Raw genomic sequence first — 18871 nt, 5'->3', positions numbered from 1 at the left:
AAGGATTCTTCATTGCTATTTCTGTAACAGTTACATTTTACCAGTCTGGGTTGTTAGCCCTGAGTTGTACCCCTGAAACCAGTGGACTACTCTTAGTTTGGCCTCTACCCTTTGACCTGTTTTGGAATGAGTGACCCTACCAAGAGCCAAAGTATAAAGCCCTGATTCCAGCCAATGTAGCTCTCTGGGTCATTGAGGCTCACAAGCCCTCAGACATGGCTGTCGTCCTCTTGGAGGAGCATTCAGTACACAGAAGAATAAATAGACTAAGTAGGGTAGTGGTATGTATTAAATTACAATACTGTATTCCAGGGGCTCAGAAGACATTAACTAAACACAGGATTTAACAGTTGGACTGGTATAGATGGCTGAACTTGAGCAAACAAGGACCAGGACTCCATCTGCAATGTTTGCAGTCAGTCCTCAGTTATAGTAAACATAGGAAATGGGTCATTTGACCAGGTGTGTTTAAATTGTAGTTGGGGTCCCAATCCCACAATCATCTTTGTTCTGGTGGTGTTGAGCTTTATATGAGAGCAGCACCCACTCAGCCACATGGAGATCATTCCATGCTACAGCTGACTTGTGCCTGAACGCATCCACCCGATGCAAATGAATCCTCACTCTCCAGGTAGGTTTGACCCTCTGCTAAAAACTCAAGGACTTCAAGCCCTCTTGGGGTAAAACCTGCCCTCGTGTCTGCACAGTTTTAGAAAGACAGAGTGAATCTTTGAATCCAGGATAACTTTTTAATAAAAACTTATGTGTATTATCATAGAGAGAGAGCGGTATCATCCTATTACTCCAGATATGTACCAGGAATGAAAAGCCATTGTGCTGACTCACTCTGCAATGAGATCACCAGTATTACTATCTTAAATAATGTTTCATATAGAGACTGGATTTTGGGCATGGGATCGAAAGGATGGGACCCTGACTGTCCAGGACTTATCCTCTTCACTTCAATACTACCAGAGAGAAGTCACAGGAGCCTGAAATCACAGCCTCAGTATTTTAGGAGCAGCTTTTTCCTCTCTGCCATCAGATCCTGAATGATTCATAAACACAACCTCACTATTTTGATCTGTTTTTGCACTATTTATTTAAATTTAAAATGAATTTCTTACTATAACTTAGTGATTTTTATGTATAACACTGTTCTGCCACAAAACAACAAATTTCATGACTGATGTCGGTGATAATAAACATGAATTTGGAAACAGTTATAAAGTCATACACATAGAGCGACGTGGGAGGAGAGCACTTTACAATACAGGAGATCTGGATACAATTCCAGCCGCTGTCTGTAAGGAGTTCGTACATTCTCCCCATGACTATGTGCATTTCCTCTGAGTGCTCTGATTTCCACCCACAGTCCGAAGGCGTACCGACCGGTTGGTAGGTTAATTGGTCATCCATTGTCCCGTGACTAGGCTAGGGTTAAATCAGGGGTTGCTGATGGCAGAGCTGGTAGGGCCAAAAGGGCTTATTATTCCCTGTATCTCAATCAGTCAAATGCAGAACAAGAAGACAAAATGCATTACATCTTCCACCAGTTTGAAAGCTTAGCTTGTTCATTTATTTAAAATATTTTCCCAATACAGAACTGTCAATTTTACAGTCTACAGATAAGTTTGCTTAACTAAAATATTCCCTTTGAGTAATAATGACTATAGTGAATGGCAAGTGAAAAAAATCTCACATTTGTGCTTTCTCATCCAACAGTCCATTCGACTCCATCTTTTGCATTATTCAAAGAAAAAAAGTTTCATCTCGTTTGCTAACCAAAATGACAATATAAACTCCGAAGTATTACTCTCTGATAACTCTTAAGTGCATTCCATTGCGACTCGAAGTTCAGTTGCAACTGAGTATTCTTAATTCAGTCTGTCACAGTTGTAATAGCAACCTCTTGTGGTTACAAATTGGTATTGCATTCTTTTGTTACAATTGTTTCACGGGTAAAAATAACATGCTTGATACAGCACCTAATTCAACATTGTTTCAGTATATTTTAACATTATATCAAATAATTCTTCTGTACACGATAAGATCCACTAAAAGCAAAGCTAGACAATTAAAAAAATCTGAAAATCCCTGAATGATATTTCCTGCAATCCATACATGTTAAAACATCTCTATACTTATATAAAATCTACAAATAATTTGCATAACATTACCCAGGTGCAATTTCAAAAGCACTTATTTAAAATTTTAATAATTTTCAAGAAATAAAAATGAACAGAAAATTTAATATTTTATTGATTATCTGTCTTTATAAAACAAGGCTCAGGTTATACGTAGACACGTTTTATGTAATGTCTTAAGAAGATAAATTTAACATATCAAATGAATTGGCTTATATCATTATTTATAAAAAGCTTCACAATAAGTAAACCTATTATTAATCTATTTTTTGTTTTGCAAAATATCACAGATTTGACACAACAATGCCTTTACATTTATTCACTTTAATAATTTTCATTGCATATCAACTGAATTGCTGTACAAAACTTGTACACCCTATAGTACTAGTGTGGATTTCCAAAGAAATGGATTGTACACAATGATGTTTTCATCCTCATTGGTTGGAGCCCATCACTTCATGCCTAATACATTAATTTAGTTCTGTAGTTTTATTTTGTTGAACGTGAAAGAACATACATATGCAAAGCAACCTTTGTTTTGCCTTTCAGAAATTTTAGTAGAGGCAGTTTATCATTAAAACAAACCACTAAAATTGCTGCTCCTTGACTAAATCTTAAAGATGCAAGTACTTTGATTATATTATATGACCTGATGGAAAAAAATCTGAAAACATATTATAGTACTATTCACAATGGAAAAATGAAAACAAGGGCATTTGTTTATAGTTTGGCAGAAAATATGAGGAGAATTTGGCACAATGTAATCAGTAGGGATCTAAACCTGACTCGGGATATGCTGATTCAACAGAACTAGTTAATCATCAACACCAACAGCAGGATGAAGTCCAATGTCGTTTGCCAAGTTTCCACATTATACAAGGGAACCACTAATACTACGGCTCCTCCTTCCCTCCCCAGCCAGTGGAGACATTCTGATATTCACAATGGGCTTCTCTTTACTGCTGGTGCAATATATCACAAATAATTTGGCAAACATTACTACCAGATGATTTGAACAATAATTTCTGTTGGCCCACACATTTCCAAATAGAGAGGCTGCACAATATCCCCTAAACATACCCGAGCAGAAATCAATGTAATGTTCTTAACCCTTTGCTGGATAGGTATGCATATATAGAGCAATCCTAAGTGGGCAACTTCTTTCTCAATAAAAAGTGTTACTTTTATTTGGAACGTCTTAGAAACATTCCAAAGAGCTTCACAAATAATCAAACCCATTTTGACATTGCTATTACATAGCTCTGTATTTAGTCCAAAATTATACCCAGCAGGGTGCCACAATGATAGTGGTTTTGGTTAGAATGCAATGTTCTAGAAATTGGGAATCTACGTTTTATTAGGCAAGGACAACATTGATTTAAGATAAAGAGAATCTCAATAAATGAAGTAAAATGTAGTAACACTTACTAACTGATTGAATATTGATGGAAGACTGAAGTTATAGACTGCCACTCAAAGCTGAACAGATTCTTTTGTTAATATTGATTTAGCTTTGTCATTCTGATTGTAAAGTTTCATCACCTTTCATTAATTATTTAAGCAAAGTACACACATGATCTAATTAATTCAGCATTATGTGCTTATATTAAATATCTTAGTACTGCCATTATTTCTCTTTAATGAATTTTGGTCCATATTATGTCAACCCTAATGTTAAACCAATAGTCTAAATCAGAGTTTCCCAAAACTTGTTTAATGCCATAGACCCCTACCTTTAACTGAGGGGTCCGTGAACCAAATGTTATTTTGCATGTGCTTTACAGGTGGTATGGAGATGCCCAGACCCAGTCCTTTCTGGGGACACAGAGGAGCAGTGACTTGTTTACATACTCATATAATCTGTGAAGTCAGGCAAGAAGTGATGATTCTCATTGGGAATGCCACTACAAATACTGAGGTGGAATTGACTGTGTTAGGAATTAAAAAATGGATTCTCTGACATCATGATGGGGAAGGTCTGAAGAGACCACCCCCCACCTCCCAAAAAGTGCAACATACCTAGAAAAAAATGTCTCACCAGAATGTGGGAGTAGAATCCACCAGCCAACTTCTGTGGTTACCAAGGCTAAGGATTTTAACTTTTTTCCCCATCATGAAGACCCAATTATAACCAATATCGTTCCCAGTTGTGTTACACTAGTATTAAATACTCAATGCATGGCAACTGTTATCACTGCAAATCATCCAACTGTCTTTATGTATGGGAATGCCATCACAGGGAAATAAGCAATTCCATTTGGAAGTGCCGGTCAAGTTCGGTGACTGATTTCATATTACCATTTAATCTTGTGGTGTGTAAAACTGTAGACTTCAGAACTGACGTTCTAGGTTGATATTCTATAATCAGAGTTTCTTCAATGTGCAGGCATGTAATTATAGCACTCAAGTATACACACAAGCTGCTTCCATTGGATGCAAACACATCAGAATATGGAATGAAGACATCAAATTAAGTTTGCTTATTTACTTTAAAATGGGGTTAAATTGGCTCTTGCCTGCTGCCTACTCCTTATTTGTCTGAAACCAACAGAAGGACCTGAATTAGTCTGCTTTAAGTCATGTAAGGAGCTTATAAAGGTTCAGCTTATCACTGGACACTCCAACAAGTTTCTACAGAGGTATCTTGACTGGATGCATCATGATTTGGTACGGTAATTCACATGTGCAGGAACACAGGAAGCTGGAGAGAGTAATGGACTCTGCTCAAAACATCATGGACACACCCCTTTCACACACCTACAAGGGGCACTGGTTCAAGAAGGAAACATCAAAGATCTGCACGGCGCAGGCCATAGTATCATTTTTGCAGCTACCATTGGGCAGGAGGTACAGAAGCCTGAAGTCCCATACCTCCAGATTCAAGAACAGCTGCTTTCCTTTAAACATTTTGTTCTTGAACCAACTGACAAAACCCTAATCACAATGGTTTAGCAACACTATGATCACTTTGCACTAAAATGGACTTTGCTTTCCTCTGTTCTGGTTGTGTTTTTTGTTTAAAAGCTGTGCATAATTTGTATGTTTTTCTTGGGAACGCTACTGATCTAAAGCGATTTGCCTGCCCATTATAAATTTGACGTTGACAGGAGATCAAAGTCAATAATGACATTTTGTAGACTTTTAAAAAAAGAAATGGGGACAACCAAGTGATGAGGCAGCTATCTAGCTAGTGCTACTGCCTCATAGATCTAGAGACAGGGGTTTGATGCCCACCTTGGGAGCTGTCTGTGTGGAGTTTGCGTGTTCTTTCTGTATCTGGTCGTCCGGTTTTGTCCCACAGCCCAAATGTGCTGGTAAGTTAATTGATGACTGAAACCATCTGCAGATTATTCCTGGTATAGGTGGGTGACCATACAAGACACAATAGGTTGCACAAAATCTGATAGGGAAGCAGATGAATGAGAGTGCTCTAAGGACTGGCATAGACTCTAAGAGCCGAATAGGAGCTTCCCTGTCATAAAGAAATCTGGCAAAAAGGAATGTGAATAAAAATGTGAATCCCTCTTTAAAAACAAAAGCAAATCCTCAATACCATCCAAGTGATAGGCATTCCTTCTGGTGGACCAATCACACTGCAGAAAAAAATCTCCACCAGTTCATGATACTTGTTGTAAAACTGATTTAACACTAATGTTCCCAGAAGTGCAAAGATGCGACGTAAGGATTCTGTACATTTGGTAAAATAAACATGAAAAATCGTGAAAGTTCACAAACTTAAAATCTGAAACTTTTTTTTAGTAATTTTAAGGAGGTGGGGCAGGTTGGAAAGAAAGAGATAAACTGTTATCATTAGAATTTAATTTTAAACCAAATTTCTAACAATATAATTAAAATGCATGATGAAGCTTCAGCAATACTTAATATTGATACTTTAAACTAATTAATTGGCCTTATTATATAATTTTTAATGTAACCTAGTGCATATAAGTAAATAACAAATCAATGTACATATCTTTGGGAAAGCTTCTGTACCCTTTCATTGTAGTATTTATAAATTTAATTTATACTCAGAATTATTTTAATAAAGATATTTCACTCTAAACTAATGTTGCATTTCTTTCTGTTGGCTTCACAAAGAATCCAGTGCTACCATGTAGTTTTGTAGATTATACAACACGATGTGCTATTACTTTGTCACATTGTTCAGTTAAAATCTCTTTGCACTTAAAACAATGAAATGAACTTCAGCTACAACACCCTCCTTTCTCAATGGTGTATTTCTATTTCTTTGGAAAATTATTTGGCAGCAAGAACTTTCAACACATCTTTTAAATTATCCAAAAGATTTAGTTCTGGGTGACAAAATGTGAAATTTAGAGCTAAGTAGTTAATGTTACGAAACAAAATCATTCAAATGTTATGATTTAGTTGTTCTGTATTAAATCCAGTTGTACACATATACATTTGGACTCTTTTTAAAGAAGAGTTTTGTGGCTGTTAGGAGACAAATCTCGAGGTTGTATAATGTATAAAAAACTTTGATAATAAATGTACTTTGAACTCTTTTAGTATGATACTTGGCAAGTGAATACCTCAAATAATAATTATTGATGGTACCAAAGTATCAATAGAAGCTTCAATTATATTCATGAAAATGATGATGAGACAGTATAAGTGTGGTCCTAAAGGGAAAAACCAGAGTGCATGCAAAGTTTAAATTGTTGGAAAATATTAAAATATGAATACCCTAGGCTTTGATTTTTATTCCTCACTATTTAACAGTTTCTGAAAAGACTTTCATAGACAATTTTTGGAACAGTGAATGATTATTCAGGAGCAATCAAGAAGAAAATTATTCCTCCACTTTACTTCCATTTGCTTAATGGAGCTGTGTGCAATTCCACAAACTATGGTTTGGATGTTTGATGAGGCCATTGTTCACAATGTTCATTTGCTAAGATCAGATAAGAAAACAGTGCCATTGTGAAGAAGAAACTGCTTTGTCTACGATTGAGGGTGAGGATGTCTAATACAAGTCTTTGTATATTTCTTGCAGGAGTGGATGAAGACTCATTTCTGCCTCTGTTTTCCTGATTGTGTGCAGAAGCTGAACATGCTCAGTAACAATCTGTCGCAGATCGGTCATTTTCTGAAGCAATTTTGCAAATAACTGAGGTGAATCTGGGTGGTTTATCTTAAGCTGAAGGGCAAGTGCTTGTAAGATGCTGTCTTGCAAATCTTCTATTGGTTTAACATTCAGCAATCCAGGTCGATCTAGAGAGAAGAAAAACATTCAGATTGTAATTATAGCAACTGCAACTTACATTTGTCTTTTAACCAAGCTAATTGCCCCAATGCACCTCAAAGAAACATATCAAACAAAACATAAGGATTTACTATAATAAATGAACTAAAACCTGTTCAAATGGAACAAAAAAAGTGTTGGAAAGGCAGATATGTTTAGGGAAGAGATTTCATAAAGACTGCAGAGCCTAAGTATTTGCTGTGAAGCTATTTTATGTTTGAAGTTTACAATCACCACTCCAAAAAGGATTCTATGTATATTTGAAAATTTTCATTTCATGGTTTGAAGGGATTCAAATTTATCCTTTGTGCAGTGCTGATATATTACGTGTGTTAAATTCCAAATCTGAAATTTAGTTGCCACTAGAACAACGCATGTTACCCTAGTTACTCTAGTACCTTATTTTTGAAGTTCAATACTGGCAATCCGAAATGCTTCCTAAAATCGTGCAGGACATAAAGGCAAGAGGGGATGGACTCTACAAACTAGAAGTTACAAAACTTATAAAGAACGCATTGATGGTTGTACAAATGGTGTACAAAATATATCTGCATTTGTAATTCACAACCAATCTCCTGAAAAGTAGCTGAATGATAGGGGAGATAATTTTTATAAAACACGGTGGGAGTAGGATTACCTGGACCCAGTTCCAAACAAGTTAAAATGATAATAATCTCTTCTCACTTAAAACACAGATGATTGTCCTACTTTTTACATAGGAATGGGATAAATCATTAAGAACAAAAGGTTTAGTGATTCATTTGAAATTATCCTCAATTAGTATCTTAATCTATTTAAGTATTCCTTAGTGTCCTTATGAAGCAAAACTATCAATCTTAGTTATAACATTTTCAGTCAAACTTTACTCAGGAGGAATTCTAGATTCCCATTTATTTTGCATGGAGATACTGTAGTTAAAATGCGACTACCAGTTCTAGAGTTATGAAGAACAATTTGAAATATATGGATTAACTTTCGATTTTCCTTCTTTTGTGACCTGCATTTACCCCCTTTAAATTACTGTTGGTATCATCTATTTTATTTCTCAGATTAGTGACACGAGGTCACGTTACCATATCACAGAACGCTGAAGCTTTATTATTAATTTTCTGTGACAAAACATTCAGTAATGTAACCCTGTTTGAAAACCAGCAGAGGGGACAATCTTGATAGGAAATATGATTGTCTCATCTTCCTTCCCCTACAACTAGCTGATCACAAATAGACGTGGTTCCAAGTAATAGACAAGGGGTGATTGATAAGTTTGTGACCTAAGGTAGGAGGAGATTGACTTCGCTTTCTGCATAATCACTCAAAGAGTTGATGTGCAGGTTAACAAGAGCTGTATAACTCATCTCCTTCTACCTTAGGCCACAAATTTATCAATCATCCCTGCTTAAACACTTTCTGGAGGGCCAAGATCTGTATGCTCAATGACTGCTGGACTAAGTGTGTAAATGTAAGAGGGGATTATGTTGAAAATTAAATGTGCTAGGTTTTCTAAAATTGACTCCTTCTACCTTAGGCCACAAACTTATCAATCACCCTTCGTATTTTATGATTTTAGAATTATGGATTACTCAAAACAGCAAAACAAAATTCACAGAATGCCATTCAACAAGAAATTATTCAATTCACATCAGTTATGTTGGTCCCCTTAAAAATATTCTGCAGTGTACCAAATAGATGTTAGCTGATAAAAACCAGGTTCATGTTCTTGTGCTGATGAATTTGAGAGCCTAAAGTGCATATCCCACTGGTAAGTGATGTCTAGCCAATGCTGAAACACTGTACATGATGCTTTTGTTAGGAGTATTTGGTTGCTTGGCTAGAAATATCTGCATTTGCACAGGGAGCTGTTAAACATATCAAAAATATCTGTGCCAAAGAAACCCATTGCAATTTCTGCAGTTTCTTTAAAATGCAAATTTTTTTTGAAAAAGCTTCCTTCTCCTTAAGAGTTCCCACCAATTTGTCATTAGAAATTGGAATTACACAAATACAGTACTGTGCAGAAGTCTTCAGCACATGTATATCGCCAGGGTGACTAAGACTTTTGCTCAGTACTGTATATGTCAATGTGGAACAGGGAGAGAGTTTGTAAATTTGGCAGGAGCAGAGGATGCTTGGAATGGTGAAGGCTGTGCACCATGGGATGGGTGTGGGACAGGTGGAAGAGAAGGTGTGCTGTGGGTGGAGGGGGTGGCACAGGTATAGGCATACCCAGGCTTGAGACAACAGGCAAGGTCATTTGATCCCAAACAATTGGTTTATTGATCACTACAGAATGCCTCTCTGGTGCTTCCTGCTCCCTCCCCTTTCCTTCCCCTTTCCCAACCATGATTCCCTTCTCTCTGCCCCCTTCCCACTCTCAGTTCACAATAGAAACCCATATCAGAATCAGGTTTATCACCACTCACATATGTCATGACATTTTTTTTGTGGCAGCAGTACAGTGCAATACATACAGTTACTATAGTACTGTGCAAAAGTCCTGGGCATCCTAGCTATAAATATAGAGTGTGCGCCCAAGATTTTTGCACAGTACTATACATCCAATAGTAGATTAGGGTGTAAGTGACTGTCATATACCCGCTTTTGTTTCTGGATTACATTGTGGCTTCACACAGTATGCTTAAAATAATTTAAGGTGAACTCATTTAAACTGAGCCCAAACAAAAATTAGCTCAATACCTTTTACATTCAAGCACATTGATCTCTGTAATTCCACATGAACAACGAACCTTTCAACAAGATTATTGATATTGAACCCTTTAGTGTGCTAGTGGTCAGGATTCAAGTCCCTCCACTGTCCGTGAGGAGTTTGCAAGTTCTCCCCATGCCTGCGTGGGTTTCCTCTGGGTGTCCACATTCCAATGACGTGTGGCCATGCTACACCGGTGCTGAAAGCATGGTGACACTTGTGGGCTGCCCCCAGCACACACTCAGACAGTGTTGGCCATTGACTCAAATGACGCATTTCAATACTTAGATGTACATGTGACAAATAAAGCTTATTTTTAATCACTTGGCTCTTCACAATATCTCCAAAATAAATAAAATAAGTAAATGATTCCTGATGTGAATGAAACTTTACAGGCTGACCAGGCCTTTTTCAATCTTTTTATTATTGTTATTAGTATCAACAAAATAAAATTGATACATAGATAATGGGATTACAAACATACACATTTCAACTGAACATGAAAGAATACATAAGCAATGATTACAGTATAAATGAGTATTCCCAAATCATGGATGATACAATATACAAATAAACAAGGCAAACCTAGGTATATCATAATATAAAATAAAAAAAACAGAAAAATGAAAAAGAAAAAAAATTATGCAAAAAAAACTAATCTAATAATCTAGTAACTAATAAGGAAAAAAAAACAAAAAAAGAAAAAATGGAAAAAGAAAAGGGCTGTTTATAATATCTCACAAAAATACAAAATCATCAGCGTCGTTAACTCCAATCCTCTCAACATATATAAAATCGAAACTGGAAAATCAAATAGGCTTGGAACAGGGTCATATTGACCAGGCCTATCAGTGCACTTGAAAAGACGTAAGGTAATAGATTTGTATTCAAATACCGCAAAATCGACACTAAAAGTAACTGTAGCTAGCTGTAAAAGTATTACAAGCCCTTGACAAAGAAATGGCTGTCACTGAAGTAGAAATAATACTGTAATCATAATTCCTCTACTATTCTAATGCTGAGGCTTTCTAAGACATTGGCCAGGCCGCACTTGGAGTATTGTGAGCAATCTTGGGCCCCTTATCTAAGAAAGGATGTGCAGGCATTGGAGAGGGTCCAGACAATGTTCGCAAGAATTATCCCGGGAACGAGGAGTTTTTGCTGGTGCTGGAATTCAGAAGAAAAAGTGGAGATCACACTGAAACCTATCGAATATTGAAAGGCCTATATAGAGTGGAAATAGAGAGAATGTTTCCTATTTTGGGGGAGTCTAGGACCAGAAGGAACAAACCCAGAATTGAAGGATATCCCTTTAGAATAGAGATGAGGGAGAATTTCTTTAACCAAAGGTGGCAAATCTGCGGAATTTATTACTACAGACTCCTGTGGAGGCCAAGTCATTGGGTACACAGTAGTTTCCGGTTAATTGGTCCATCAGTTAAACAGAGGAGCCGATTATTAAGCCAACTCTTAAAGAACGAAAGCTAACCGAGAAAATAGCCGGGATTTCCTTTGTTTATTTGGGATACTATGTTGCTTAATTGGGACAGGAGATAGTTGCAGAACAGCTTCTAACCAGCATCAGTTACGTGAACTTGTGTTGTCATTAGACACACTTTGGCTGGATTGAACAGTGTTAAATAACATCACTTGCATGTGTTTGAGTTCAAAAAGCAGTAATTTTTGTCATTGATAGTTGGTAAGAAATAAGCATTAAGACAACTTAGAGTTGTTTTGCTCACTGCGGGGTTCGAGCATTCAGGCTTGGAGATGCCAGGAACAGCTGGGAGTGAAAATGAAATGATTTCACCACTTCAACAAGTTAGGAACAATGAAGAATTTGAAGGTATTAACATTACCTTGTATGTTACAATTAAAATGAAGATTTGGAGGGTACAATGCTCATTAAAAGCATTATACGAAGGCAGTTCATTATCTGTACTGGGAGTCTGCAGTAATTTTGTTCAATTACAGTCAATCAAAAGAACACAGCATTGTGTTGGTTGTCTGTTGTATTCAATGATGACAGTGAAACCTGTGTGGGAGAGTTTTTACAGTGGAAAAGCCATGGCACTGGGACTGTCGCACTCTCTACCTCTGAAGTCTGGGTCCAGTGGATAACCATGACTTCTACTGTGCCTTATCATGCCCGTCGTTCTCCACAAAGCTTTGCAGAGCCGTAATCTCGGCTGTTGGATCTCATTGTTCTCATCCGCTCAGTCTGCCAGAGCTGATTTCACAATGCTAGGACAGGCATGTCCGAACTAACCAGGATTTGAGGCCCGCTGGCTATCCTCACCCGGTTTAGCCTGCCTATTGAAGCTGTGTATATGGGTGGTGACTGCCGTCACATGCGAACAGCTCCTTAGAGCCACAGGCAAAAGTAGAGTGTCCAGTCAGGATCAAACTGCCCCAGAATGGACACAACAAGCTCCTTCACCAGAGGTGCTACCCCATCCCCCTGGACACCCCATACATGACTATGTACACCAGATAAATTTCTCCATTGATAACTATTGTGAACTAATAGACAGTTTTATAGTCCTGTAGTAGCATTGGTAGTGTTCTAATTTGTTCTGTATTTCATGTAAATGCATAACTTTTTACTCAGTTACTTCCACTGATCTGATATCCGAGTCCTGCTGAAGGGTCTTGGCCCAAAATGTTGACTGTTTACTCTTTTCCGTAGATGCTGCCTGACCTGCTGAGTTTCTCCAGCATTTTGTGGGTGTTGCTTGGATTTCCAGCATCTGCAGATTTTCTCTTTTTAACTATCTCCATGAAACATCAGCTAATCGGGGCAGCTACTTACTTGAGCCAAAATGATCTGTTCCCAATGTGTCCCAATTATCTGGAATCCACTGTATTTAAAGCAGAGGTTGATAGGTTCTTGATTAGTAAGGGGTGCCAAAGGTTTGGGGCGGAAGCAGGAGAATGGGGTTGAGAGGGATAATAAATCAGCCATGATGGAATGGCAGACCAGTATCAATGGGCTGAAGAACCTAATTCTTCTCCTTTGTATTATGACCTTATAGTCTATTTATTTCACCAATCATCAAAAACAATGTGCAATTTGAATCTTAACTTTTTCAATTTTGGACAAAGTGTTCCCCTATTAACAGATCCACATGAAGACCAATTCTAAAATAACAGATTAACCATGAAGTTTTGACTATCGACAAACAACCTGACGACACTGAGGGACTTATATCAGCTTACCTGTTCAGTTTCTACAACTGTGTTACCACTGTCCAATTAGAGATAACTTACTATAATACTAAATGGAAGGAAGGTTTACATTTACATATCACTTTTTGTGTTATTGGTTATGGAGGTACAAGAGCTTCTAGTTCCAAACCTCAGTTAACTTCACTCACCTCAACACCGAACTGATCATGACTTTCAGAGATGCTACAACTCATGGTCCATGTATTTATCTATCTACAGATTCATTGTTTATTTATTTATTTATTTATTTATTTTTGTATTTGCACAGTTTGTCTTCTTTTCCACATTGGTAGCTTGATAGACTTTGTGTGCAGCTTTTCATTGATTCTATCGTATTTCTTTGTTCTATTGTGAATGTCTGCAAAAAATGAACCTCAGTGTAGTATGTGGTGATATAAACACACATTGACAGTAACTTTATTTTGGAACCATATGACTTTAAAGACAGTACAGTATTTGAAGTATATTCACTGCTACTGTATAAAAAATTAATAGCTAATTTATGTATAGGAAGATTTAATGAATAGTAATTGGGTAATGATTACAGGCAGATAATTTGTATTTGGGTGAAGGTTGGGTGGTAAAAATTAACCATTCTTCCTCAATCTGGCTTAGTTTAATGATAATTAAAGATAGAAACAATGACTGCTTCTTATAAGCCAAGAAAGATTTGGTGGAAACACATTTGAAATTTATCTGTTGCTGTTGCCCATCTGATTCAGTTATAGAGGTAGCTGAATTTCAAACTATATTCTTGGATTAAGCAACAGTTCTAAAGTTTAGAATGGAAACATCTGCTGTGAATGGTAGTATGGTATCACTGCAGTTATGATGTGCATGGCCAAGTGGTTAAGGCTTTGGGCTGGCGATCTGAAGGTTGTTAGTTTGAGCCTCAGCCGAGGCAGCGTGTGTGTCCTTGAGCAAGGCACTTAACCACACACTGTTCCTGCATGTTTACAGCCCAGTGGCGGCAGTTGGTGCAGTATGGACAAGACATGATTGGATTAATTATATGTAGGCATGAGTTCATGGTGGATGAGAACCCAAATTAAGTAAATCTCAAACTGCGACACGTATGTAATTGGGTGTAAAACAGAACATTCAATTTCAAAATAAATCTGGATTGAAAAAGCTTGCATTGGTCATGGTGACTGAAATGCAAATGTGTTGTTGTAAACACCCAAGGGGGTTCTCAAAAATCATGCTGTCTTTAACCATCTGGCTTATGCATGACTCCAGATTTAGTGCAATGTAATTGACTCGTAATTGGGCTAACAAGCCATTTATTTCAGGAATAGTTACAAACTCTGGTATCATGTTCGTGGTATTAAATATAAAGCTCGCTGTAGGCATGCACAGAATTTCTAATTGTTGTAACTGTGGAATCACTCTCGGGTGGCAGGGAGGAGATACGTCTCTACCAAAGGAGGTGTAAGGAGCTTCTTCCCTCTGTTAGCCTGCTGGTCACCCTTGGGCAAGGTGCAGCACCTGCTCGGCTCCCTCGATCAGGGTCACGTGAAGCCATCGGAGCAGGTGGCGGATGGCCGTATGAGCAGCTGGTACAAATCACAAGTCCTGGTTATGAGACCACTAACACCAGACAGACAATCTCTGAAGAGTATGGATAACGGCTGGGGCCACCCAGCTTGTAAAGACACTACCGAGAAGAAGGCAATGGGAAACCCCCACTTCTGCCGGAAAATTTGCCAAGAACAATCATGGTCATGGGACCATGTTTGCCCACATCATATGGCATAGCACAAAATGATGATGATGATGATGGTGGAAACACTCAAGTTTGAAAAATCAAATTGTTTCAAAGGTCTAAAAACATAAGAATATAAAGATGCAAAAAATCAGACCCATTTGGGCCTTTGGCAGGCCCCATGGTCATCCCTTGCCTGAAGTTCTCTGAAACAGAAAGCTGGGCTGAGATTCCTGAGGTGGATGTTCCCAATTTACTTCTGATGATACCTCTTCACTCAGCCCTTTTCTCATGTTACATATCCTTTCCTTCAACACCTTGTGCACACAAAAAAAATACTTCAGGGGCCCCTCAAACAAAACTAATACATGCACAGCACACAGTCTCAGATTATTGTTTTAGCTACTCAAGAGTTTCTAGGCCACTATGTTTTTCAGCTGATCAGCACATGATCCGCCATGTAGCAGTTAGCCTAACGCCCTTACAGCTCGGGGCATTCTGAAGTTCGAAGTTCAATTCCAGTACTGTTTTGTAAGGAGTCTTTGCAAGTCCTTCCAGTGGAGACTGCAAGTTTTCTCCAGGTCCTCCGAGCTTCCTCTCTCAGTCCAAAGATGCACCGGGTAGGTGAATTGTCCTGTCATTAGCTTAGGGTTAATCGGGTTTGTTTGGGGAGGAGGTTGATTGAAGAGTCAGAAGGGCCTACTCTGCACGTATGGCTAAGTAACTAACTAAACAAACAAATAAATAAATAACACCAAAAACATGTAGGGCTCTGTGGATTAAGTCCAAGAGTGGGATTGTTCGGGTAGCAGGTGGAAGCTCAATGGGATAACTAACCTGTCAGATCCCATGGGCCCAATACAGACATTGCTGGAGAGGCTGAGGACTGCATGACTCTGAAAACCCAGGTAGACTGAAGCCAACTTCAGCAGCAAACAGAAGCAGAAGCTTCTCCCATCCAACAAAGCGAGGTCTAAATAATGGTTTTGCAGCCAACTTTTCCATCCTCCTTTCACCACGAGAAATCCAGCCAGCAACTTTAAACCAGGCTCAAAATGCAAAGTGGGTGGCTGGTTTAAATAGTATAATGTCTCCAACTTATTAATAGTTAACTAGGTACACTATTGACCTAGGAGAGCATGTCTTGGTAGAAAATCTATACTTACTTAGTCTAAAGTATTAATGTTAACACCTGAACTATGAAGTAAAGCAGCTTCTATGTAACTGTGGCATTAATAAATTTTATGGAGAAGATGGGACATGCCTCTGCTAAATTAGCTGTCAATATTATTAACAAATTTCATTGTATAATTTCACCTTCTTTGACATCACTCTGCTTGGAAACAAAATAGTTGCTTTACTGCACTGCACATTTTAAAATTGTTCCGACATGAAATGAAGCTGTTAATGTAACACATCTGCTACGCCACCTCAAGGAGCAATTATCACTCACAGGCCAAGGGGAAGTATTGTTCTCTGAAAGTCCCTTGAGCTTGAACAGCTAGCACTCATTCCCAAGACTCACCTGTGAACAATGGCCAGAAAGCTGACTAATACAGCAGAACTGTATCCCAGCAGGGTTTCAATGCTTCCAGAAGAGGTGGAAAGAAAAGTGGTGATAGAGTAGACTTTAATGATGTATATGTGGATAGATTTTTATTAAGACAATGAAAAGCAGAATTTCCTACCTCCACTGAGTATGACAACAGCAATAAATATTGCAATGTCAGAGTCGTCGAGGCCCAAACCATTGAACTTCATAGCAAATTCAAACTTAGGCTCCATGATGTCACAGAAGGGTTTCCTTAGGCTCTTCAAAAACTCTCTTGTCATGAAACCCTGGCCGGCAGCAATTAATAGGCCATCCTTATTCATCAGAGAAGCCAGCATACTGAATATGACCTCATGGACTCCGTATTTAAGAAGAGTGACTTGGTCATTTAAGTCCAGATTTATGAATCCTGGGATAGACTTAGCAAATTCGGTGATCTCCCTCACAGCTTCCACTGAACGAAACTGACAGCGTTGAAAAATTCGTATTTCTACCTCTGTGTCCTGCTCTTGCAGGGGTGTTTGCTTGAATGTGATGCGTTCCTCACCAGCCTTCAGTGAATTCATGTCATAAATAACAAAAGGCTAGAACAGGAAAAGTACAACTTATGTTAATGACATTCATTATATTTTCATTATTCAACATCAATCAAAATTAATTTCACTCTATATTTGTTACTATGTTTTGAGAATCATGAGTAGTGATGGGTATGGGGAGGAATCAGGATGGGGGGAACTGGAAGAGAGAAGCTGGAGTTCCCTTATGTAAATTCCAAGTGCCTGCTTGGGCCTTCAGCTGCTAATCAAAGTACATAAATGTCACCATATACAACCCGTAGATTCATTTTCCTGTGGGCGTACTCAACAAAACTATACAATAGTAACAATAACAGGATCAATGAAAGATCACACAGAGGGCAGATGACAACAAACTGTGCAAATGCAAATATAAATAAGTAGCAATAAATAACAACAACATGAGATAATGAGATAAAGGGTCCTTAAAGTTAGATCATTGGTTATAGGAGCATTTCAATGATGGGGCAAGTGAGTGTAGTTATCCTCTTCTATTTAAGATCCTGATGATTGAGGGGTAGTAACTGTTCTTGAACCTGGTGGTGCGAGACCTGAGGCTCCTGTACCTTCCATCTGATGGCAGCAGCGAGAAGAGAGCATGACCTGGGTGGTGGGGATTTTTGATGATGGATGCTGCTTTCCTACGACACTGCTTCATGTAGATGTGTTCAATAGTTGGAAGGGCTTTACCTGTGATGTACTGGACCGAATCCACTACCTTCTGTATTTTCATTCAAAGCCACTGGTGTTACCCAATCCCAGCAAGCTGCAAGGATTTGGAGTGTAGCATGCTCAGGTGGGTACTTTCTGAATGCCTTGTGATAGGCATGTTGGCTTTGTGAAGGGTGGAAAGAGAGGGAGATGAAATAGGCTGCTTTTAAGAAAGATTTTCAATGAACTTCTCAGGAAGAGGCCTGAATTAAACAAAAATTGTGCATCTAGACGTCAATCCCTGCCTGTACCCCTGGGCTGGCTCTGCTACTGAACATTGATATTCCCATCAACAATTAAGTCACAAAATGGGTGATGTCACTGAGATTAAGCATAATTGTAATACGCTACTGTATCACAACCACAAAAGCTTGCAAAATATGCATAAAATTGTAAATATTCCAAACATTTTCCCTCAAAATTATGCAGTCTCTCTAAACAATGATGCCACAAGTCAATCGTCTTGTACATAAAATGGAAATCCAAAATCCAGTAATTAAACTTGAGTCATAAATGTTACAACTTAACATGTAGAGAGAGAGTTAGAGGGATACAATAGACACTGAGGAAGCAGCAGTTGTTTGGAAACGACTTACATTCAGTGACGGGAGCAAGATGAATGTGAACCACCTTCAGATCCAGAATCAGAATCAGGTTTAATATCACTGGCATATGTCATGAAATTTATAAGTAATAAATGCATAAAGTAGTTAAATAAGTTTTATACATATACACACACACTTACTGTAATTCTGTTTTCTCCCTCTATTATTAGGTTTTGCATTGTACTGCTGTTGCAAGGTTAACAAATTTCATGACATATGCTGTAGTCTTACTCACATCCTTGGTATAAAAAGGACATTAAAGACTTGTAAATGTCTGGCCACCACTTTTAATGCTACTAACAATTGAGGTATTAAACAAAGTTCAGAATTTAGATTGGTTTACAAACTGCAGGGTATAATGAACTGTTTATAAAAGGC

General features: G+C 38.1%; 1 protein-coding gene across 2 annotated transcripts in view; it reads right to left on the bottom strand.

Annotated features, from left to right (window-relative positions):
* Positions 1-1552: 1552 nt before the first annotated feature.
* pparg (peroxisome proliferator-activated receptor gamma) overlaps positions 1553-18871 on the bottom strand; it is a 127193-nt gene continuing 109874 nt past the window's right edge. For both annotated transcript variants that reach the window (XM_059944069.1, XM_059944070.1), the window contains exons 6-7: positions 16739-17186; positions 1553-7382 (exon numbers count right to left, since the gene is read on the bottom strand). In XM_059944069.1, coding sequence (XP_059800052.1) covers positions 7135-7382; positions 16739-17186 — 696 coding nt within the window. In that variant the 3' untranslated portion in view covers positions 1553-7134. The remainder of the gene's footprint in view (positions 7383-16738; positions 17187-18871) is intronic.

This window comes from Hypanus sabinus, chromosome 19 (genome assembly GCF_030144855.1).
Source record: "Hypanus sabinus isolate sHypSab1 chromosome 19, sHypSab1.hap1, whole genome shotgun sequence".
Lineage (NCBI taxonomy): Eukaryota > Metazoa > Chordata > Chondrichthyes > Myliobatiformes > Dasyatidae > Hypanus > Hypanus sabinus.
The sequence above is the reverse complement of the archived record's forward strand: the minus strand, read 5'-3'. Positions and strand labels throughout refer to the sequence as shown.